The 23,030-nt window shown below is 40.1% G+C and overlaps 2 protein-coding genes across 3 annotated transcripts; one reads left to right on the forward strand and one right to left on the reverse strand.

Annotated features, from left to right (window-relative positions):
* On the forward strand, window positions 1-11,823 carry LOC105381141 (protein bicaudal C). The gene is made up of 15 exons (XM_048625779.1): window positions 1-7; window positions 77-219; window positions 598-793; window positions 1,345-1,451; window positions 1,785-1,953; window positions 3,267-3,457; window positions 3,937-4,120; window positions 4,507-4,595; window positions 4,875-4,983; window positions 5,468-5,563; window positions 5,956-6,089; window positions 6,928-7,050; window positions 10,583-10,709; window positions 11,157-11,276; window positions 11,646-11,823. The coding sequence occupies exons 1-15, from the start codon at window positions 1-3 to the stop codon at window positions 11,756-11,758; spliced, it is 1,908 nt and encodes a 635-aa protein (XP_048481736.1). The 3' UTR covers window positions 11,759-11,823.
* A 1,966-nt stretch (window positions 11,824-13,789) lies between these two features.
* On the reverse strand, window positions 13,790-22,824 carry LOC105381142 (fatty-acid amide hydrolase 2-A). 2 transcript variants are annotated; one of them, XM_048622631.1, is made up of 12 exons: window positions 22,519-22,824; window positions 18,917-19,040; window positions 18,373-18,544; window positions 17,929-18,053; window positions 17,450-17,539; window positions 16,878-17,023; window positions 16,361-16,443; window positions 16,095-16,125; window positions 15,621-15,773; window positions 15,008-15,130; window positions 14,433-14,570; window positions 13,790-14,021 (listed from the first exon to the last, which is right to left on the reverse strand). In XM_048622631.1, exons 1-12 carry the CDS (start codon window positions 22,750-22,752, stop codon window positions 13,878-13,880), a joined length of 1,563 nt encoding a protein of 520 aa, XP_048478588.1. In that variant the 5' UTR covers window positions 22,753-22,824; the 3' UTR covers window positions 13,790-13,877. The 2 variants fall into 2 exon arrangements, with proteins under 2 accessions (XP_048478588.1, XP_048478585.1); XM_048622628.1 differs by lacking the exon at window positions 16,095-16,125 and having other exon boundaries at window positions 15,621-15,804.
* Between the last annotated feature and the right edge of the window lie 206 nt (window positions 22,825-23,030).

Genomic DNA, 23,030 nt, shown 5'->3' on the forward strand with positions numbered 1-23,030 from the left:
ATGAATGGTACGTAAACGTATGTAACGTTTATCGATTCGAATATCACTGCTTTCGGTGTACATTTAAACACTACAGCAACTGTAGCTCATAATGGCGGGCGCCGGCACGCAGGCCATGTCCCCGCCGCCGACGACCCCAACATCCCCGCGCTTAAGAAGAGCTGCGTCACCATCACTGGACAGATCAAGGATGTTTATGCGGCGCGGCAGCAGCTCGTGGTAAGTAAAGGAGGATCTTTATCGATTATCAAATCTACACGGGTGCTTATCGACGTTTATCTAGTTTAATGCGCGTTACTCCAATCACAGCGCTGTATTTATGGCGAATCGCGATATAGTTACGTTTATCTACGTCGATACCCTCGTTTGATACGCGTTCCTTAAATCACAGTGCTATATTTATGGCGAATAGCGATAAATATAGTGACGTTTATCTACTTTGATACACTTATGATTATTGTGCGTTCCTTGAATCACAGCGCTATATATATGGCGAATCACGATAAAGTCACGATTATCTACGTCGATAATGAACCCGTGTAATAGCAGCTGGTAAAATGAATATGAATACCTATGTAAGTATGAACGATTTTCGAGGTTTCGAAGAGCGCTGCTTTGGGTCTACATTTAACTACTACAGCAACTGTAGCTGCTAATGGCGGGCGCCGGCACGCAGGCCATGTCCCCGCCGCCGACGACCCCAACATCCCCGCGCTCAAGAAGAGCTGCGTCACCATCACTGGACAGATCAAGGATGTCTATGCGGCGCGGCAGCAGCTCGTGGTAAGTTGTGGTAAAAAGCCAGGTGTCCGCGGCACGGGTTATTTATCGATTTCGCGTCGATAAACTCGTGTAATGCGCGTTCATCTAATCACAGCGCCATATTTATGGTGAATCTCGATATAGTCATGTTTATCTACGTGGATAACGAACCCGTGTTGGGGTAGCTGTTTTGGGTCGTTTAGTGAGCGCACCTTCAATCAGAGCGCCGTATATATGGTGAATCGCGATATAATGACGTTTATCTACGTCGATACCCTCGTTTGATACGCGTTCCTTAAATCACAGTGCTATATTGATGGCGAATAGCGATAAATATAGTGACGTTTATCTACTTCGATACACTTGATTATTGTGTGTTTCTTGAATCACAGCGCTATATATATGGCGAATCACGATATAGTCACGATTATCTACGTCGATAACGAACCCGTGTAATAGCAGCTGGTAACATTAATATGAATATGTAAGTAGGTACGATTATCGAGTCGAATATCACTGCTTTGGGTCTACATTTAAATACTACAGCAACTGTAACTGATAATGGCGGGCCCCGGCCCCCAGACCATGTCCCCGCCGCCGACGACCCCAACATCCCCGCGCTCAAGAAGAGCTGCGTCACCATCACTGGACAGATCAAGGATGTTTATGCGGCGCGGCAGCAGCTCGTGGTAAGAGATGGCGGTTTTAAGGTGGTAAGGCGGTGGTAAATGGAAAAGGAAGTCTTAGCGGTGAATGGATTCAGCCAGTCAGTTGATGCGTCACGTTTGTGATCGTGAGGAACATCATTGATGATTGAACCGAAGGCTGGATCTACCCGACTTATCTGGTGGTAAATATCGCTAACTCAAGCTCAAATTATGTACTTGGCAGACTGTATGACATATAATGAACATTTCAGCTCAAAAGATGACTTGAAAAAGCTTTAGCACTTTAGCAAAACCAGCTTAAGAACCACCAGCTTCACAATTTCACCACAACTAATTCCACCCCTCTCCTCACAGGGCAGTCTCCCCCTAGTCGTGATCTTCGACGTATCGGAAGAGGCCCATCGCATCTCTCCAGAGCTAGCGGCTAGAGTGATGCACACTCACAACGTGTTTGTCAACGTGCGGCGTAAGCCGAAGCAGGGGATAGCGTCGGTCGTGATTAAGGGCATCGAGAGGTGTGCTGGTGAGTAGTTCTGTTGTGTCTAGTCAACAGCATGGGAAGTGCTAGGACTCTGGAGAGTCACCATCTAACGGTATACGCTCTGCACTAGCTCCGCGCCATACAAAGTGTCGATTTTCACTGCTCGATTGGTTAACACGTTCACGGACAATCCGTCGAGGGCCGTAATTATGTATCCTTGTAATATGACTACGCGCCTGTGGCCGTCCAACTTCTATTGATTGAAACCGACGAACCGTCAACAGCCGTATCATTTCCGTATTCTTAACAGGAGATGCATGATTTAGTGTCGTATTGTGCTAATTCATTTGTTTCTAGGTGTCATAACAAAGAAATTGTCGGGGTTTCTTTTGCACACACATAAGTGAACTTTATAGTGACATACCGCCTGTCGCCGTAACCGTTACAAATAAAAATAACCTTCCAGAAGTTAGTGTCACGGCGCGCGCGTCGCGGATATGTTGTGTAGAACGGGTGGTATTCTGGTAATTTTTGTGGCAAATTACGAGGTAAATTAATAATAAATCGATAAATATCATACTGTTTTGCATATAGGATACCTACCTATTCGATTCAAATACTATAATTACTTAAATGGAACATAGAAAAGCGAAGATATAACTGTAATGAGGAACTAGAAAATTTTAGCTTTTGTCGATGAACCCCTTTGTTTAATCTTACTATATCAGCTTTATTTATTGTAAATAGCATGCTAAAAGTGGAACTTTGTATCTGAAAAACGTCCATCCTATTTGAAAATGATTCGGCCCTTGAAAGAAACTGGCGGCTGCCGCCTGTAGCCGTAGATGTCACTATACGCATTGTTGGATATGCATGATGTGGCGGACCGCTTGTAGACGATACCGTCTATGGCCGTAACTGTCACATTACGTAAATAAAATATGTTGAGATACGGCAATACGTTTCAAGGCGGAACGATAAAATGTATGGGATTTTTAGGTGTCATATCAAAATATTTTCCAACCATCAATTGTCCGTGAACGTGTTAAGAAACAACTACCCTATGCTATTAGGAAAGCGTTCTGCTAGCTGGACCTACGAGTCTTACGACCATAGGAGCAGAGATGTGACCGTTTAGGAAAACGAAATTAGGAAGAGTACTTATCTTTTTCCTCTGATGTATGTAGGTAGTCTTTAGTTAGGTCCAATCAGAATAAATTCATTTGTTCAAGAGCTTATCTATCATCATTATCATCATCATCAACCAAAAATCTTCTAATAAAGGACACAAATGACTTACTTTTTAACTTTGTTATGCAAGTCACCTGTTTTTACTCATGTCACTCAATCCCCAGGCGACATCTACGAAGCGCGTCGCGAGCTGCTCGGCGGCAAAGAGCCGTCCATCACGGCGGAGGTCCCGGAGTCGTACAACATCCCCGCCATCGCCGGTGGCTCGATGCCCAACTTCGGAGCTTATAATCCGTTCTCGCCGGGAGCACATTCTCCTTGTGAACCTATGGGGAACAGCCCCTATAATATGCAGGTAAATGCCCCATTTACATAAATGTAGGTACATATTTCTAAACATATGTATAAGTAAGAGACTCCACTAGTCACAACGGGAATTTCTTCTAAGTTGGCATGAAAATAGATAGTGTCCCTAACCATCTTTCCATCGAGGAGATTATAGTCCTCTGGATAGGTATGTCGAGGTTTTCTTCTGATACTTTTACTATTATCATCACATCACACTAACAGATAAAGGCGAATGTTTGTAAGTAGGTACAGGTACATGTTTGTGTGTTTTCACGGGAAAACTTCTGAAGCAGATGTGATGAAAATTTTATCTAGTAACGTGGTACCCTATATGGAACAAATATCCTAATTGTTATCCTAGAATTTATGACTGGAAAGAAGAAGAAGCTTGCGAGACCAACTGGTTTTTACTATAAGGTCACTATCGCAAACATCTTCCATCCTCACCGACCACATTCTACTAACCCCAATAACCTCTTCTTCCAGACGCTAGCCGATCTAGCCAACTACGCGAGCCTGTCCCCCATGTTCACCCACAGCGGCTCCCCGGGCGGGTTCCCGGCGCCGCTCAGCCCGGCCGCGCCCGGCTACCCGCCGTCCTGGATAGTGCCCTCACCACACCATTATCAGAATGCTAATGTCATGTACAAGAGTCAGCCGGCTTGGAACCGTGAGTATTATAAAGATTCTAAAGTAGGTAACTTAAGTAGTAGAGGTGGGTTGGTTTAAAAGAGTCCCGCGGCTAAGAAGCCAACCTGTAATGCTGCAAGTATTCTCCTTACCTTAGCTCGCATAATCGAGGTATAAACCGCTTTTCTAAGCTTGGATTTCTACTCCGTTCTAACACAATATTTCGCCCGGTGGGTGAAGAGTTTACCCCAGCAGTCATCAGTCCTTGGGCAGATATGGCCTACTCACGTCGCTGACGAATTACCTCATAGGTATCATAAATACCACCAGTATGCGATCTTTCAGAAAACCACTGCAGCTCAGAGATTCACAAAGTAATACAATTAGTAACTATCAGTTAATAGGTACTAATGTTTGTGTTCCCAGCGATGTCCAACGGTAATGACGGCTCCATGCAGCCGCCCATGATGATGCAGCCGCAGTACCAGCCCGCGCCGCCGGAACACAACAGACCTGTGAGTTAATGTCACTATGCAATGAAAAATATAACGATAGAACCTCATTAAAATATGAAAAGGTTAATAGAAGTACCGAACAAACTTTGGTCGGCTTTTTAAATAACTGTAGCAGCAGTAAGGAAGGTTTTGTGAGAAGTTTGTACACTGAATTCCTCGTTGTTGATTATGTGGCCCCATAGGCACAATCGAATCACAAACGGTTGTTTTATCGAGGGGATTAAACTACCTAATATGTGAATGTCTCATATATACCTACTATGATAATTATACCCGCAGATGCAGCAGACCCTGAGTCAGATGCTGAACACGAGCTCGGCGGGCAGCAGCGGCTACCAGAGCAACTTCACCGGCTCCTGTGTCTCACTCGACACGCACAACATCTCAGGTACATACAATTTTGATTAAACAGGGAACCATACGCGGTCAAGTATAGTGGCTTGCAAAGTAAATGGGCTCAGGTTATTTACTAAGTGTCCATTTGAGAGGACCCAGAGGTGCATAGGTACATACTTACAACCCACAGATAAGAGAAGAATAATTCTACTCCTAGGTAGTTCATTATCATCATCATCATCTTAGAATCGTCGACTGCTCAAGACATGCTTCTCCCAAGGAGCCACCACACTCTGTCTTCAACCTTCCTCAACCAGCCACTACCGTCCACCTGTCTAAAAGATCTCCGATCCAGTGGGCCCGGCAGTTGGTTGATCTCAAACGAGAATTTCCATACAGTACCTAATTCCACCAACCCACACGAGTGCAGCGTGGTCGACGAGGCCTTAACCGTCCCTTCATTGGGAGACCCGTGCCCCAGCAGTGGGGACGTGATGGGTTGTTATGATGACCTAACATTGTATCTATGTGTACAGGCGGGGAAAACAGCAACATGGTGAGCCCGTCAGTGAGCCCGATCAGCAAGACGCACAGCCCGACTCCTTCTAGTGACACCGATCGCTCTGGACAAGGTCAGTTAAAAAGATATAACTATCTTATCTTCTAACATACACCTAACGAAACATTAAGTAAAAACTCGATAAGAAGAAGAAATTGGTCTTCTCGTAAATAATGTAGTTTGAAATAATCTGCAGTCTTGCCAAGCAGGAATCATCACAAGTAGTTACCTATACTATAATCTCATCAGCCTATATCTATACCTATATCATCATCAGCTAAAACATGCTGGATTCTGCACTGTCTGCCTTACTTAGGCGTTCCTTACCCGAATGGCTTGCTCAATTTTATTTTTGGCAGGCATATTTACATGCCTCTGTCTATCTACTTAGAGCATCATCATTATCCATCACTAAAGTATATTGTTTTATTCTAAACCCTGTCTCAACACTACCTATCCCCCCAGACTTGGCTAACCTAATATCGGACATGTCGATCTCGGACCGGCGCGCCGTGGGCTGCGAGAAGAAGACTCTGGAGACGCTCAACAAGATGTCGCCCGTGTCCGAGTACCGCCGCATGAAGGCCGAGGCTAGCAAGGTGAGACTATTATAACAAATGTCATATGGTGGTACACTCTGTTTGACCCCTCGGGCCCTCGAGTTATACATTAACATTAGTCATCCTCTTAGGATGAGGAAAGCTGTGAAAGATGTCTAGTTATGTCCAGCAATGGTGATTTTGGCTAAAGGCAACATTTTCGTATTCCTCATTCAGAAAAGTCCTCTCAATTTTAAGCGGAAAAATTTATAGCAGTATTGGTTTTCGAATTCTACCTAACTAGGACATTTCCCGGAAAGTATAAAATAATTCAAGGGTAAATTGGCAATATTATTGCACGATGTGACGCTACTTGGCGCTCACCCAAAATGCAGATTTTGACAATAATCAAGGTCGACCTCACACCCGAAAAGAATCAACAAGTGCTAGGAATAGGGTACTTTACATATTTTATTGGGTCATGGTTAGAAACTGAAAATAGATGTTTATAAAGAGGTTTATCTACAAAGTTGTATTGATAACTGACGTGATAATCTACAGTCGAATGGAAAATCCACGTATGAAAACTTTCGCATTTTATTTTCGTTCTTTTTTTCAACTTACTTATATCCCACCTATTAGACAGTCTCTGTAGTAGTGTAGTAGTAGCATAGAATAACGAGACTGTAGTAGGTACACTATCTGTAAGTACAAAGTCTTTCAACTAGCCTCTTTTAAAATTTCTCCCGTTCCCCGCGATATTTTATGGTGTTTACCACACGGCAGAATATTTTTATGAAGCTGTTCCACTTTTCCGACGCCAATTTACATATAAAACGCTCATACGATAAAACTATAAATAATAATGTAGCGTAATATTTATTCTTCCGTTTCCCAGGCCATGTCCGAGACAGTAGGCGGCGGCTTCCGCGTGCCCACGACCCGCTGGTCCGGCTACTACTTCAGCCACACCTCGCCCGCGCCGCTCGCGCCCCCCGACGCGCAAGACAAGCCTACCACTGTTAGTATACAAAATATAGGAGGAGCCCTATGACAGCTGTCAAATCCATACATTTTATTTGTCGTTTGTTGGTTATCGAGGGAGAATCATGGGACAATGATTTTTATTTAGGATAGGTACGGTGGCCTGCGCCTAAAAGTATACAGGCGGAGTTTTAAAAATAACGATCTCAAGCTCACATGCTGCTCAAGCCCCTTCATCATCAGGGATCGCTATTTTAAAAAACTCCGCCTGTATACTTTTAGGCGCAAGCCACCGTACATAATCATCTGTCAATCACAATGTAACAAAGGGTGGACGTGGGTCTACCAAGGACTTTGTAGGGTCTACCTATTGCGTACTAGATTCTAAAACCAAAATCTGTTGGCAATCGAACCCAGATCTTCGGCGCTTTGCCATGCAGTATGGACAACATTTCATTTTCTTTACCCTATATTTTTATTAGCTATTCGGTTATAAAAAATTAGAGGACCCGTATTTTTTTATTTTGTATATACATGAATTTTTGCATGTTATTTTTAACTTTAAAGTTAATTATTTTAAAACCGGAAGTGACATCACATATTAGGCTCAATTTTTATTTTTGTCTATTGCCTTAGTCTCGAAAAAAACATAAATGACACTGACAAGTGACATTTAAACTTTGTTTACATGCCAACCAACAAATGGGCCATTTTCAAATGACATTGATATTTCTGATGATGGGTTCCCCTCATCTCGCCTAATCTTTATTATCCTAAACTCGTTTTGCATAACACGTAAGGTCTAAACTTTTTTGGTAGAATCATCACTTTGCCAAGACTTATGTGGCATAAGACTCGTTTCGTCTAAAACTCTTTTGGCACAAACTTGAAACATCTATGTCTCGTTTGCTCAAATTGTTCGTATTGGTATAATCTTGTTTCTCCTAATATTATCTTAATAAATACTATATTAAGTATGTTTTAAATGTACAAATTGTGGTATTTTTCTCCTACATCCCGAAAATCACGATATTGAATGATCAAAATATCGAAAGTGAATGACCATTATAATTATTACAATCGCCATTAAACCCCATGGGATCGAAACCTAAAGGTAGGTGCGACGACGAGCAAAGCGAGGAGGAGCATGTTAGGTGCACATATTCGTCGAAAGCAAAGCGGAGCGCAGCGAAGCGGAGCGGAGCGTTACCCACGTAGCGGAAAATTAAATACCTAATGCAAGGCACCAGTTTGCGCTATATAGGGAGACGCTTCGTCAAAGTTAAAGCCAAATGAATATTAGTAGTTTTTATAAGCTATGCCATAGTATTGTTAGGCTATTTGAGATTTGACCATACCATTATTAGGCTAAATAAGATTATGCGAAATAACTTTTTACTAAACGAGATTTATGCCATACAATTTTCGGCGAAACGAGACTTTGACCAAACGTTACTATGCAATACGAGATTAGGCAAATAAATCTTAGGCCAAAAAAGGTAGAACCTCTGATGATACAAAGTAGGTACTTATCATGTAAAAAAATAAGCAGAAGCATTTTTTCAGCTATGTAGGCGGTGGCATGCTCTGGGACATATTAAATAGAGGTCATCTCTTAATAAGTACTAAGGTCAACCGGGGCCATTGCGCCACAATACTTTGACTTTCATATTCATTTGAACATAACAAACAGACTATACGCCCTATTAAGCTATAACTTGTGATACATATTAGGAAATTTTATCTAATTTCATATTTTGATGCAATTTTGTAAAATTTTTAATATCTTCTACGTGTAAACGACGTTTCTACAAAAAATGGGATTTTTAGGCGCAATAGCCCCTAGTGGGGCTAATGCCTCTTTCACTAGTTTTGTGTGTTTGGAAGAGCTTTTTACATGTTTAAGTAGATATAATGTATAGAATTACTATTAACGTAGCTAATTATTAGCTTGTAAACTAAATACTGCGCTTAGTTAAGGAGAATTAGTTGATCAAAAATTTTCGGGGCTATGTCGCCTACACACCCTAATTTCTTCTAGTGGCATTTACCCCATCCAAGATTCCAGGGGTGCTCAACATTTTATTTATGATTACTTTATTGGACTTAAAAAAGTATAAATACTTACATGACAAATACAAATAAAGTATAAAAGCATACAAGGGCATATTTTTATAATTTGCAATAAAACCACAACTTTAAATTAGTAAGTATACCATTTTTAGAGTCTGACGGAATTTAAATAATTACAAAACTATTTAGAGTTTTATAAACAAGTGGGATCATTCAGTTAATATGACTATTTTTTTATTTATTATTTATTATATGATTATTTTCTATATACCGTGTTAACAACCTTATAATGTCGACACCAAATGACGCCAATTTTTTAAAACATTTAGTTTAATATATATTCAAATTATTTACGTTTTAGTTGGATTACCAATCTAAGAATGTTAATTCTGAAAATGTTCTTCAATATTGCAGAAGGCGTCATTAACCTAGTATTTTTCGTTTAGGAGTAATTTGGTGCTAATGTCTCTGGAACTTTTTCATTGCTCGTGAGTGTATAAAATACATTTATCATAACATAAAATGTTTAGAACCTCTGGAAATGGGGCTATTGCGCCGCAATAGAGGCAATAACCCCATTAGCCCAGAGGCATTTACCCCAAAAAAAAAGCTAAACCTATAAATTTTTAATTGCATATTGTGTCCGAATCTTACGTTATTTCAATAAAATAATCAAAACAATATGTAAAGCAACAAAACAATAACAGTATTTACAGTTAGGAAACATAGATTCTTTTAATTTAAACAAACACACATTTGGAACGATTCAAAAAAACGTGTCAGGAAACCGGAGGTGGCCAAAAGAGGTGAAAAAATTAAAATGGCAAATTATTTAAGAAAATTGCCCCGGATACGACATCTATTGGTCAGTGGTAAAAGTTTGAGTTCCAAAGATAGATAGCAGATGACTCCAGTAGTTCTAAAGTATGAGGTTCAGAAGATAAATGGATTCGAGGCATTAGCCCCGTAGGCGACTTGGCCCCGGTTGACCTTAACCATGTTATATGATAAATTAAAAAAATAGTCAGAAAGTGTCAGAACAGAATTTATGAAAATGACCCAAATAAACAACAACGACTCGATAAAACGTCAACGTCAATCAAAAATGAAAGTGACAGTAACTTTGTTTTTAAATCTATAGGCTTTGATCATCAAAATGCATCGCACCTGATGCATGACGTCAACAGCACTTTTTTACTATTTTATGATTTTCTCGAAAATGATACATCCAAAAAATACAAAAACATTTTTTTTGTGGCCTTGAGAGCTAAATCTCGAAATGGTTTTAGATTTATAGCAGCTTTAGTTTTTTGAAATGTTGTCCATTTGCAACTACAATTTAAGAAGACCTCTTTGCTGAAAAATACTTTTGGCTCTAAAGTCTTAATCAGTCTTTTACATTTACACCCCCCCCTACCTTGGGTAACTAGATATACCCTACTTCGTTCTTCAATACACAAACAATCACACCACCTAACCACCTCTCTCCCCAACAGCCAGAGAAAGGCGTCTCCTGGGTGCGCCCCGAGCTGACTCGGCCGAACATCGCGCCCGCCGCGCCGCCGTGCCGCTACCGGCAGCTGGCAGACCTGCTGATGCAGCTGGGGCTCGGGAAGTATATCGGTAAGTGTTCACTAGCATGTCCATGTACTACAGAAACTAGAGATCTATTCTTCGACCTACAGAGCGCCTATATCAGCTTTTACAATATCCAGACGCTGGCTGAGCTGAAATTTAGGGGGATATGTACAAAGTTTCCACTCGATAGAGCCACGTAAAAGAACTTCACCCTCCCAGTGGCGGTCTCACAAGTATTCTATTCTGAAGGGGAACCTTTCTTCTTTACAATCGTCGCTTCGCCATTAATCGGTCCATCTCAGATATAGTTAGTTACTTATCTATGGTCCATCCACCATATACTATAATGTCGTATGCTTTTAGTGATAGCGGCACCGCATCAATGGTAAATTATAACAGTGTTTGGTACCCTGTTACAGTTTTCGATAGCCCTACTACTACGTGCATATCTTACTTTATCAATATCACCTACACACTCACTCCTCATTTCAGAGCTATTCAAGAAGCACGAGCTGGACATGTCTACATTCGCGTCGCTCAGCGAGGCGGACCTCAGCGAGCTCGGCGTCACCGCCTTCGGGGCCAGGCGCAAGATGCTGCTCGTCATACAAGGTAGGAACCGATATTGTTTTCATCAGCTACCTGTAATTGACCTCTACTGGTGTAGTCCTCTTTTAAGGATCTCCGAGCAGTATTCCTTCCGCATACCAGCGGGCCTAATAAGAACTTTATTATGAAGAATACACAATTAATGTCGTTTACTTTAGTTATCTTACGAATTGTACATTAAATTATGCTTACAAACATTACTGATACGATAATAATATATTATTGAAACATGCAGGTATTTTAAATCACTGTACGGATTTCATCACGCACACGGGAGTGCTCGTTTCGCCAAGCATTATTTTGTCGTGATCCATTTCAGTATGCAGTTTGAGGTGACATCTAAGTAATAATTTCCTTACGTCACAATTCCAGAGTTGCAAAAGCAAGGAAGCGGATTCAAGACATCATCAGCTCCCGGCATCGATCGCAAGATGACGTCTCCCAAGTACAACACGGAGGCACTCTCCGAGAAAGACAAGTGGTGATCACAACGCCACTATAACGCAGACTTACCTACAGACATTCCGTCAAGTCCCGTTGTTATAAAATATTTTGTTAGATAAGTAAAAGTTTTAGGCAAATTTTCTGTTAACCTATGAGGTGGACGAAAGCCAAGACTGTGCTAACGATGAATTTCAAAAATTTATCGTAAATATCGGCTGTAAGTCGTATTAAACTTTAATACAGGTGTTTTGAACTTGTTTTGCATCTTACTGGCTCAAAAGTTTGACTATTGGCAGTTAGGTACAAAACGATTCAGGAATGTTTGTTGGTAAGCTGCTTAAAAATATTCGGGAAATGGTTCCTAATCATGTAACTTTTTATTCCTAGTGATGTCGGGTATCATCACATATTTTCACACTCACTTAAGTGTTGTTCGCTTAAGAAGTCGATTTTTATAATATATAAACTGAAATGTAATGTAACAGACAGTCGTATTATTATAATAAGCACATGAAGTTAAGACTGATTAACTTATAATATGATTAAGAGACTGATTAAACTGATTCATGAAAAGAGTAATTAATTACTGATTACATGTGTAAATTAATTTATCATAAAATAAAATATCTTTTTAAGATATACGGGTCTACGGTAAAATTACTCTTGGACTGAATTAGGAAAGTACAAAATCGAATTTCTTTTTAGAGTTATTGAGGAAACCTCTCTTGTTTGATAAGGTTTTATGTTCCCGAAAATATTGTTTTTATAGTATTTTTAGTTTAAGGTATTATAAAGGATCAGAGATATTGAAAATGAGTTACGTTTTGTTGATCTTTATGAGATTTTAGTGTTTTTCTTTTTAAGATTTTATTATGATAGCTGAAAGCAAACGACGATGATCTCTCTTCCTAGACAATTGTTGAAGTAAACGGCCTGAGGCCCCATTATTTTAGATTTAGGATAATTTTAAGCATATTTGATAAGTTTAATCATAGTTTCGAGCATGTTTTATTTTTTGATTTTAAACTTTTACCGTAGATCTTAACCAGTTACTCAGACCATAATATTTTGATTATCATGTGCTTTCCATTTTAACCTTTGATTATACAATAGAAATTAGTATCCAGTGTTTGTTTTTATTATTAATGTTTAATAATAAAACGTGTTGATCAGATTTTGCCAAACCTAGCGCGTATTCCCTTTGATGCCATATTGTGATTAATATGATCTCTAAGGAAATTAACTTGTTTTGGCGTTGATGACAATTTTGTACAAATCAGTGCGATATATGAGAAGTTCCGGAATTTTGACACGATTTTAAAAAGGACAAATTTTAGACTATCAGCTAGTTCACGCTACAAGAGTGACTGAAGGAAATTGTTATCAAACGAATATCGCAAATACTGGAAGATTTTAATCAGTTAACATTTGTATTTATCCTCATTTGTTATGTGTTTTTGATTATGAATTTAGGTGTCTTTCGTTTTTAACTTTTATTTTGCATTTTTGATTTTAACCATATTAACATGCTAATTTATTGTGAATGCATATTATTTCTAATTCCTAGTTATTTCTTATCCTGTAAGGAGATGTCTTGGTACATAATTTCAGATGCCTGAAACTTTAAACTAAAATTAAGACCTCTATTAAGATAATGAGTTGAGAACCGTGATATTATGTATCAATTTATTTCCTTCTACTCACTTGTTTCTTTTAAGATCAGAAATGTAATTTTAATCATGAACTAAAATGATTTTGTATCTATTTTTAAAGTATGATTATGAGATGTTTAACATAGACCTTTTGTTTTTACCGATCAATGCTATTTAAAATTGATTAATTAAACTTGAAGTTTAGTAGTTTTAGAAGGTTATTAGGGTTTTAGTTTATTTTAGTTGTTTAAGCTCAATGCATTTTTGTCCCACTTTTAATTTGTTTTAGTTGAAGTTAGTTGCACGATTGTTCTTTTAAGTTTTGCTTGGTCGATTAAAGTTTATCCAGTAAATTCTATTGGTGTTTTAATTGAAAAAATACCTGATAATGTTGGTAGATAGAATTAAGTAAAATCAATATTTCAAAGTAGGTAACAAAAACATTTATTACAAAATTTATTTGAGAAATAAATTTACTTTTACACTATAAAATAATCCACCTTACAACCTAATTAGCTTTACAAGCCATGACGGCTCCACCGAATTGTTCCTCCAAGTATTTGGCAACGCTCAGACACAAGGCGTCGTTGTATGGGGCGGCCAACACCTGGATCCCTATGGGCAGACCCTCGCTGTTCACTCCTAGCGGCACCTGGTGGGAAATTACAGGAATTTTAACCAGGTACTGAGAGTGTGTAGAAATTTTCAGGTGAAGAGGTAAACTTCCTGTCGAGGTGCGGATTTCAGCACGCACAAGGGATTGTCCCAATTTTTCTTCGTGACCCGATGTTACCGAATATGCCTCGCATGCGTAAGCAACTCATTTTTGCTTACGCATGCGAGGCAGCAACCCGAGTGGTTGATAAAAGACGCAGTTGTTGTTAAAGTCTTAATGTAAATTACATTAGGGAGGTTTTATGAATTAGAAGATGATGAAGACAATATTCACCATATTTTCTTCATCTGAGCTAGGCTCCAATGGTGCGTTGCTTTGTCGCTGCGCTATATTTACTCCGTTACTCTGCAAAAACAACGTAACGCACCAACGGGGCCTCTCCCTTACCTGTGTAGCGGGACACTTGAGCGCGTTGACCATGGCCCAGTAGGCGAAGTTGTAGGGCCGCAGGAACGCCGAGTAGTGGTAGGGCGCCGCGTGCGGGGCCGATGGGAACAGGAGCACTCCGTTGGTGCCTAGCTTAGTCTGGAAAGGAAATGATTTTATAAGTATGTCAGATATGTCCAAACAAATTGATAGCTCTTGAAGTTGGCAACGATTACACGTTTGTACCTTGTCAAACTAACCAAACGTCAATCTTTGAAAGAACGTAACTAGTTGGTTATGAGTCTGACAAGGTTCAAAAAAGTGATCCCCGACAAGTTTAGATATCCGAGTACTTGTTTTGACCGAACTGTACTTAGGGTGTTTTAATTTCGTTCGGATTTCATCACACACGCGAGAATGCCCGCCATACTCGTATTTCCGCACATTATACAGCAATACCGTGTGCGTGATGAAATCCGTACAATACATATAAAAAATCGAAATGATACTTATCAATATTTATTAAAAAAATATCTCTCCTATATGCATTTTGTGCACCTTAAGTTAACTAATTAACAAATTAGTGATAAACTTACAAACAAGTCTTCCTTCAGCTCCTTACTGATCTGCTCTGCCCACTGAGGGTCGGCGGTGGGCATCACCTGGGTCTCCGCGAGCCGCACCACGGCAGACAGGCAGTGGTTGCTCATGCAGAACAACTGGAAGGACACAAGTGAAAGCGTTTTTAGTACCTAGTTGTCTTAAGAGTTTTCAGGCGTCTATCCACTAGAGCGGAGGTGGTACCCAGTTGTAGGTAGAGGTATGTTGTCGAAATGTAACAATGTCACTCGATCAAGTATCAAAAGGCATCCAAGTACCAACTAATTAATACTTAATAAAGACACACTTAATTACAGTATTTAAATATAATATTATTTATGTGTCATTGTTTCACTTGGAAACCTGATTCCATTGTTCAAGTTGTTAAAACTATAATTTTAATATATATATAAAAAACATCCAAGGACTGTTCCACGCCGATTTGTTGGCGTCCAGCGATACATAAATGTACTTATATATAGCCTATATACTATTTCAGCCATCAGCGTCAAAACTTACATTCTATTGTACGTAACTACATTTTTGGAATCGAGCTGTATAAATCTGCCATCTTAAATGTAGGTAATCTACTAAGTCCATCCAACTAACCTTCTTAGCCAGCTCCGTGCACCACTTGGCCTCTCCCTGCCAGTCGGTGAACATCTGCGCGAAGGTCTCAGGTTCCTTCGTCATCCAGTAGTTCCAGAGCTGGTACATGTGCGAGAACCCCGGGTGGCTGTAGGGTTCCGGAGCGTTGGAGGTTGGTACTGATGAGGAGAGTTTCGATACTACCCTGGGGATTGAGAGGTGTAGGTTAGGTGAGTATGAGTATCTCTAAGCCAGTTACGCAAGAGAGGACCATAGGCTGTCGGCACTGATGATGAGAGCTTTGATACTACCCTGGGGATTGAGAGGTGTAGGTTAGGTGAGTATGAGTATCTCTAAGCCAGTTACGCAAGAGAGGACCATAGGCTGTCGGCACTGATGATGAGAGCTTTGATACTACCCTGGGGATTGAGAGGTGTAGGTTAGGTGAGTATGAGTATCTCTAAGCCAGTTACGCAAGAGAGGACCATAGGCTGTCGGCACTGATGATGAGAGCTTTGATACTACCCTGGGGATTGAGAGGTAGGTATAGGAAGAGGTTAGGTGAGTAATCTCTAAGCCAGTTACGAGGCCATGTTGACTAGTTGTGGAAGATTACGGTCTGATGAGGATGATGATTTTGGTTACTTGAAGAAAGTCCTTGAGAAGCAGTTATACATACTATATAGTCAAAGACTACTTCAAGTTACATTACCACTACCACATACTAAAGCCATCTATTAGTATCAATTTTAAGAACTGACCTTGTCATGGCACTCCTTAGTTCGGGTCTGATGCTGCTGACGTGGCAGTCGTCACTCGATTCCAGGTAGAAGAACTTGATGTCCTGAAATATGACAACAAGGAAAATTACCTATCGAAATTACCTATGTAGCGTGTACCAGTGAATAATAGATAGATGAGTTCTCGAGTTCGACACTATAAATAAACATAAACAGACAAACATTAGGACATATTTTTGTATAATACTCATGCCATTTTCTTTCTGAGATATATAGTAAATAATTATGAATAAATGAGTATTTCAGTATAAAGTAGCCCTCTCACCCGCTGGAATGACGACCTTTGACGGGGAGACTGTAAACCTCTGTTCTATTTTGATGCTCATTGGGCCGGTAAGGTGGTAAGGTGGTCGATTACGGGTTACGGGCTGATAGTAACGATAAATACATACAATCTTTCGCATTAGACTAGGTAGTTACATCGAAAATTTACCTACATCGAAAATTAGACTAAATCTAGACTACAAACTATACTGACCTTAACATCCACATGTCTATCCAACTTCAGCAGCGGCGCCTTGGGCCCGGCGATGACCTTCTGCAGCGGCGCCAGGTCCTCCACGTGCTTGGAGATGAAGCCTAGCGCGAACATCGACTCCTCCTCGCCTTCACGACGTAGGATGCCTGTGAGAGAGGTGAGGGGAGGTGGGTGAGATATGGTGTTACTCGTATGTTGTAATGATTTAAGTACTTAGTAAAAAAAAAAGTTTGTTTGAATATAGTTTGTTATGAGTGAACATTGATAAGTGGACTAGGCCTACCGTTCCTTCATTTGAAGGAGACCCGTGCCCCAGCAGCGGAGACGTAATGGGTCGTGATGATGATTGATAAGTGATATATACCTACCGATATTTACCTACTACCTGTCGATGTTTCTGTTTATGTTTAGCATGAAAGGAAAGCACAGTGTGTGACGCACTCCGGCTCGATAGACCGACGATCTATCGGTAGTGGCTTGAATGTTATGGCGCTCTTTGGAATAGGCTTATGTCTAGCAGAGCAGTCGCTTTCCATTATGCTTCATTAAATGATGATGTTGAAGAATCTCACCTTTCAGGTTAGTGGTGTTGGCAGTGGGGTGGTGTCCGAACATCCCGCAGTAGAACGCCGGCATCCGAGTGGACCCACCCAGGTCAGAGCCTGGAACAAACACACAAAACACATTCATAAAACGACACTAGATGGCGTTACAGGGAATACTAAGAGATACTTACTATCAACTATTTTCATTAGCATTAACTAAAAGCGGATCATTATATCATATCCAAATTTATACTTTTCTAAAAAAGAAGAACCTCATTTTTGTTAATAAAAAATTGATTCAACTTATTTTTCTTAATGATCAGTGATATCTTTATGTTAGCAAAGAGGTATAAGTATAAGTAGTTAATCTTATTCGTGGTAACTAATATTCCAAAGAAGTTAACTTTTAAAAATTCTCATTCTAAAATCCATCATAACATTATTCTCTTAAAAAACAACCAAAGAGTTCCACATCCAAAGTAGCTACTAAGTGAGGTCAAACTCACAGAGGCTGATGGGCGTTGCATAGGACGCCGTCAGCGCGGCCTCGGCGCCGCTGGAGCCGCCAGCCGTGCGCCCCGCGTGGTGCGGGTTGTTCGTCTGCCCGTACACGTTGTTGCGGGTCTCTTGCCTGCAAATGTGAAGCAACATGGTCTTTGGTAAGAAGGTGACATCACAATGTCATAAAGAAGAGCGACTGTTTTTTGTGATTTGTGGAGCTTTCAGTAATTTTCATATGCTTAGGTAATCTTTAATACATAGTATACAATATACATACGTTGCTGGCTACACGACCTTGTGGTAGGATGGCAAAGGTCTTGAACAGATAGTGAAATGGAGGACTGCAGTATGCTGAGGATATTGAGCGTGTGTTGCACAGACCACCCACCTGGCTCTCTTGTGCGGCTAGCGTGGGCACTAACGTGACGTGATGTAGGTGTAACACTCACCACAGCAGCAGCTCGGGCAGGTTGGTGGCAGCGACGGGGAAGGCGCCGGCCGCGCGCAGGCGCCGCACCGCCTCGCTGTCCTGTGTGGCGCGGACTTCTCGCCGCGACCACAGACCCAGCGTGTTGCGGAGACCGGCTACAGTCTGGCTCTCCTTGGTAGTGAATGGGACGCCTGGAAAACAGAGGTGGAGTTATTAATATTAAGCCTGTGATGTACAAATGTTCGGAATGCGGGCTGATTATGATGATGAGATGATGATGAGTTGAACGTATTGACAGATAAACACGCAGCGATATGCAAAAACGCAATCTATGAAAGATGGTCGTACTCGATATAGACGGTGGTACCAGAGATGCATAGCTCTGCTTGTAGATCTGCTTTTGCTTGCCGAAATTCAAGTTTCGGAGGGCTGTGTCATCTAATCAATACAATTACTCCAAGAAGACGAGTCGTACTAATATAGTAGCGTTCCTAAACTCCGTATTTTATCAGCCAACCAAGTCCCAGCCACCTTCATCAGGCACCTAAACACATTCAACATACCGAGGAAGGGTTTGGCCAGGTCTTCAGCACTGAGCCCGGCTGCCACACGGCGGTCCACGTCGCGAGCCTCCTCCAGAGCAGCTGTGTAGCGCTCGTCAGCTATCGCGTTGATTACTGGGTTCACCTGGAGATGGTTAAGATAGATAAGTAAAGTGGGGTTTAACCTTTGCATCATACGGTTATGGTGCCGAAAGACGGTTGGACCCAAATGGCCCGTTCTGAAGAAGGCTGGGCTGGTGAAACTATTTAAACGGCAAAGACTGATGTTAACGGTCAGTAGCGTAACGTGCTATGGTAAGAGGATTGATTTCCCTGAAGAATGCTAAGAAATTGAATTTTTTCAGGCAACGTATCTCGAGTGGAGACCACGAACGGGACAACTTTTACCATGAGGGTACACCCGAGTCCCCGTCGTTCTATGTTTACCATACATAACTGTGAGGGTGGTGTGTGAGGTACTACTATACTATACATACCTATTACCTATCTACCTTCTATTCCTACTGAGATCAAAACACTCGAAACATCACAAAAATATAATAGCTGTAATTATGTAACTTGAGAAACCATGCACAATTACAATAATTACCCTTTCGTTTGCGGTTTACAAATTATATGACCTACAATCTACCATTACCTACATATGTACCTACGTGGCTATAAATAACGACTATCTACCTACACGAGAAGATGAAGTATGACAGACCATAATTTGTGATATGTTTCTCACGAAAAATTGGGAAATAGCTCAGTAGATGCTCAGTAGGTATCTACCTATTATCATCACCATCAGTGATGAGTGATGAATAACAGAACTGAAAATTTTAGACGTGTTCACAAGGGTATGATTTAGCTCGCTTATCATTTAACTGTTGGTTGTCCCATAGCAACAAACACAAACGTATAGGTACCCCGTAATAGCCCACTGCAGTCCATGGGCCTCCCCTAATACTGGAGGGTTTGGTTGGAGTTTATCACAAAATACAAACATCCGTCCGGGATTCGAACTCGGGACCTTCGGGACGAAAGCCAGCGTTAGACCACTGCGCCATCCGGTTGCGTTTATCAGATTCACGTAATCTGAGTGCGGTGCACTCTCAAATTTCTGAATGGTTTCAATTCACTGTATCTCTTCAAACAATCTGCGATCTGCGATGCTTATTGTGCACACACCGGCGGTATTCTTGGAATGTTAATTGTTGCCTAATTGCTATAATTTCCATTACGTAGGTACGTTATATTTCTGTCGGTGAGTCCTTATCATATTTTTGGTTGATTTAGCTTATTTCTCTCCCATATTATGTATATCCAGCAGTGTGCTGCTTAGACAGTGTCACAACGATAAATTACTAAGGGCGGTGCCTCCTCTGCCACAGGCTTTGCTTAATAGGAGGTACGAAATAACTTTTACTTAAGCTAAATCTAGTTGATGCAAATAAACTTATTATTATTACTTATTTATTATTATACAATAATTATTATACAATAAATTCATAAAAACTTATTCATAAATTCAAGCAAACGGTTTCATCCATGGAAGTGGGAATAGGGAATATGCAATTGGTTCAAATAAAGGTCAAATATTATTTATAATAAACTTTGTTGTTTCATAACTACGACTCCATCATTATTTTTGATTATAATTTATTTTTGAGCAAGTAAATGAAGTTGAAAAGTACAAAAAAACTTCGGTAAATTCTAACTTCCGAGAAACGTCACCCATTTTCTTAGGGCGGATGTGACGTCATAATTCTTTATATATCAATCTCAGAATAATAACTTCTTTGCGTTTGCGTATAGTTAAATAAATGTCAAGTGTAAACAAAGAAATGTTAATGTCACCGAGTTATTTGTGATGCTCGTTGTGATCAGATACGATAGATCACATAAAAATTCTTCCAATACGAGTAGATCCTAGCCTCCTATAACCTCTCCACTTCTTGTTTGATATGCTTGTTTGTTTGCAAAGTTTAGGACGTTTAATATTTTTTGTTGGTAGTGTATGGGCTGCCACTAGTTGTTCTATTGTAATGAGGCGTAAACAGCCATTCGCTAGTCAACGAGCCACTCAAATATGCTCCATATTGCAACATAATAAAATTAAATTTGTATTGTAAGTATATTATGACATGAACATGACACAAGTTGCTCTTTCTACTTTTAGGTTATAATGGCAGTCGTTAGTATATTTCAAAAGTTGTTATTTTTTTCTAAATTAAGTTATGGAAGAATTCTCGTAATCAGAAGAACTGGACATATTAAATTTATTACGCAGTATGAAAGAGTAAACTGTGGCCAGCTGCGGAAAAGGACAGCAAAGACTATTGAAAAGTCGAGAGCCATGTGCCCAAATATTAGGGAATATGCATATATTTTTATACTCTTATTCGATAGTTTAGATAAGGGGGTTTAGACCTTTGAGATATGCACAATGGTTCCATTCAAGAGAGCCAGGTGCAGGTTCTTACACCCCCACAGATAATAGAATAGAATGACCCACTAACCCTAGTCTCTCTTACTGAGATCCAAAGTTACAGTAAGTACTTACATACAATACAAATATTACTTTATATTCATATTGCCATAATAGCGTAATATTGTGTACAAAGGTCCTCTGGTTTGCGCGCTCCCATTTCAAAAGAGCTACTAGCAGCTATTTACGAGCTCCCATTACAAAACAGCCACTGGTCACACTTTATTACCATTACAAAACAGCCACTGATCACACTTTATACACTTCCTTTTTCGTTTGTTACCATGACAACATTGGTTTGTTGAAAATACAAAAGTACTCTGTGATTACTTGATTAGGTAAAAAATCTATGCCGACTGACGGGACTCATTATTCTGAGCCGTGAAATTAAACGATTATGACGTCACGACAGCCCGCCATCCTGACGGGAATTTCAAAGTGGTCGTGATGGTTGTAATTTTTTAACTTTCTTTAAAATACCTTAAATTACTTATTTTGGCGTTGATTTTTTTTTACTATAATAAAGTAATGTAAAACTATCCAATAAAAGTATAAAAAAAAATTACGCATATTCCCTATTAAGTAATACCTACTTACTTACAACTAATGGATTCATCTCAGACAAAAAAAACTTCTGACGTAAGATTAGATCAGCCAAATGGCTCTTTTAAATCCGTGTGTCTGTGCCTCAAATTACCTTGATGACCTTAGCTGCACCGGCACTCGGTATTGTGTTATTAAAAGTTATAAACACGTTCTTTACAGAATTAGTACCTTGCTATTATTTCTGCTGAGACTGAGCTATAGATATATATACTTACATACTTACTTATATTGGGAATATAAAAATATCAGGGCACTATATAAATGCTTTTAATAATACGTAATGCAATACGGCATCTGATCAAAAATCTTCAGCATCCATCTTTACCATCAGCTTCCAAATTCTTAAGTACCTACTTTCCATCAGAGATGTGCTCTTATGGTACGTATAAGCAGCTACCTATGGTATGAAACAAATATATCCATACCCATCTCGAGATTACTCGACTATGTGGACCATGTAGCATAGCAATTTCTTGTGGTAAGCATCCTGGCCAATAGATGCTACTATTCAAAATGTACTCACCGCTTTAATCCTCTCAATAACAGCTTGCACCAAATCTTCAGACTTCAGCTGTCCTTTCTTTATCTTCGCCGCGAGGCTGGTAGCACTTTCAGCCAGGATCGCATGCTTCTTATCCAGGTCAGGGATCCGGAACGCCTTCTGCCCCTCCCAGACCAGAGAGAAGGCGAAGTCTATGATTCTGTCGAGGATCGTGCGAAGGATCACTAGGAACGCTTTCATTGCGTGGCACGCCATGTTGGACGTTGCTGCGTTGTCTATGGTATGTTTTCAGCTCAGCATGGATGCGGATGGTGCTGGAGAGAGAATTGGTTTATAAATATAAGTTAGATGTTTAATCTGAGACGTTCATTGGAATGGAGGGTAGGAGAATCAGTAGTGGTAGATGATACCCCAAGTATGCAATGCATAGACCAAGACAGCCTAAATTATTAATGTAACCTACCACATACACCTGTATTGTAACTACCAGATTGTAAATGTTTTTTTTTTGTAATCAAATGTAGGTATAAGTA

The sequence above is a fragment of the Plutella xylostella genome, chromosome 3, assembly GCF_932276165.1.
Source record: "Plutella xylostella chromosome 3, ilPluXylo3.1, whole genome shotgun sequence".
Classification (NCBI taxonomy): Eukaryota; Metazoa; Arthropoda; class Insecta; order Lepidoptera; family Plutellidae; genus Plutella; species Plutella xylostella.

What these genes read in the sequence shown, in the direction of transcription:
- LOC105381142 (XM_048622628.1), bottom strand. Translation starts at nt 22,752, where the DNA reads ATGGCGTGCCACGCAATGAAAGCGTTCCTAGTGATCCTTCGCACGATC. An exon ending in CCTGGCCAAACCCTTCCTCG is followed by an intron (nt 18,545 to 18,916) that starts GTATGTTGAATG and finishes TCTGTTTTCCAG; the next exon opens with GCGTCCCATTCACTACCAAG. An exon ending in CTAAGGAGTGCCATGACAAG is followed by an intron (nt 15,805 to 16,360) that starts GTCAGTTCTTAA and finishes CTCAATCCCCAG; the next exon opens with GGTAGTATCGAAACTCTCCT.
- LOC105381141 (XM_048625779.1), top strand. An exon ending in GAGTCAGCCGGCTTGGAACC is followed by an intron (nt 4,121 to 4,506) that starts GTGAGTATTATA and finishes TTGTGTTCCCAG; the next exon opens with CGATGTCCAACGGTAATGAC. An exon ending in CGCCGGAACACAACAGACCT is followed by an intron (nt 4,596 to 4,874) that starts GTGAGTTAATGT and finishes TTATACCCGCAG; the next exon opens with ATGCAGCAGACCCTGAGTCA.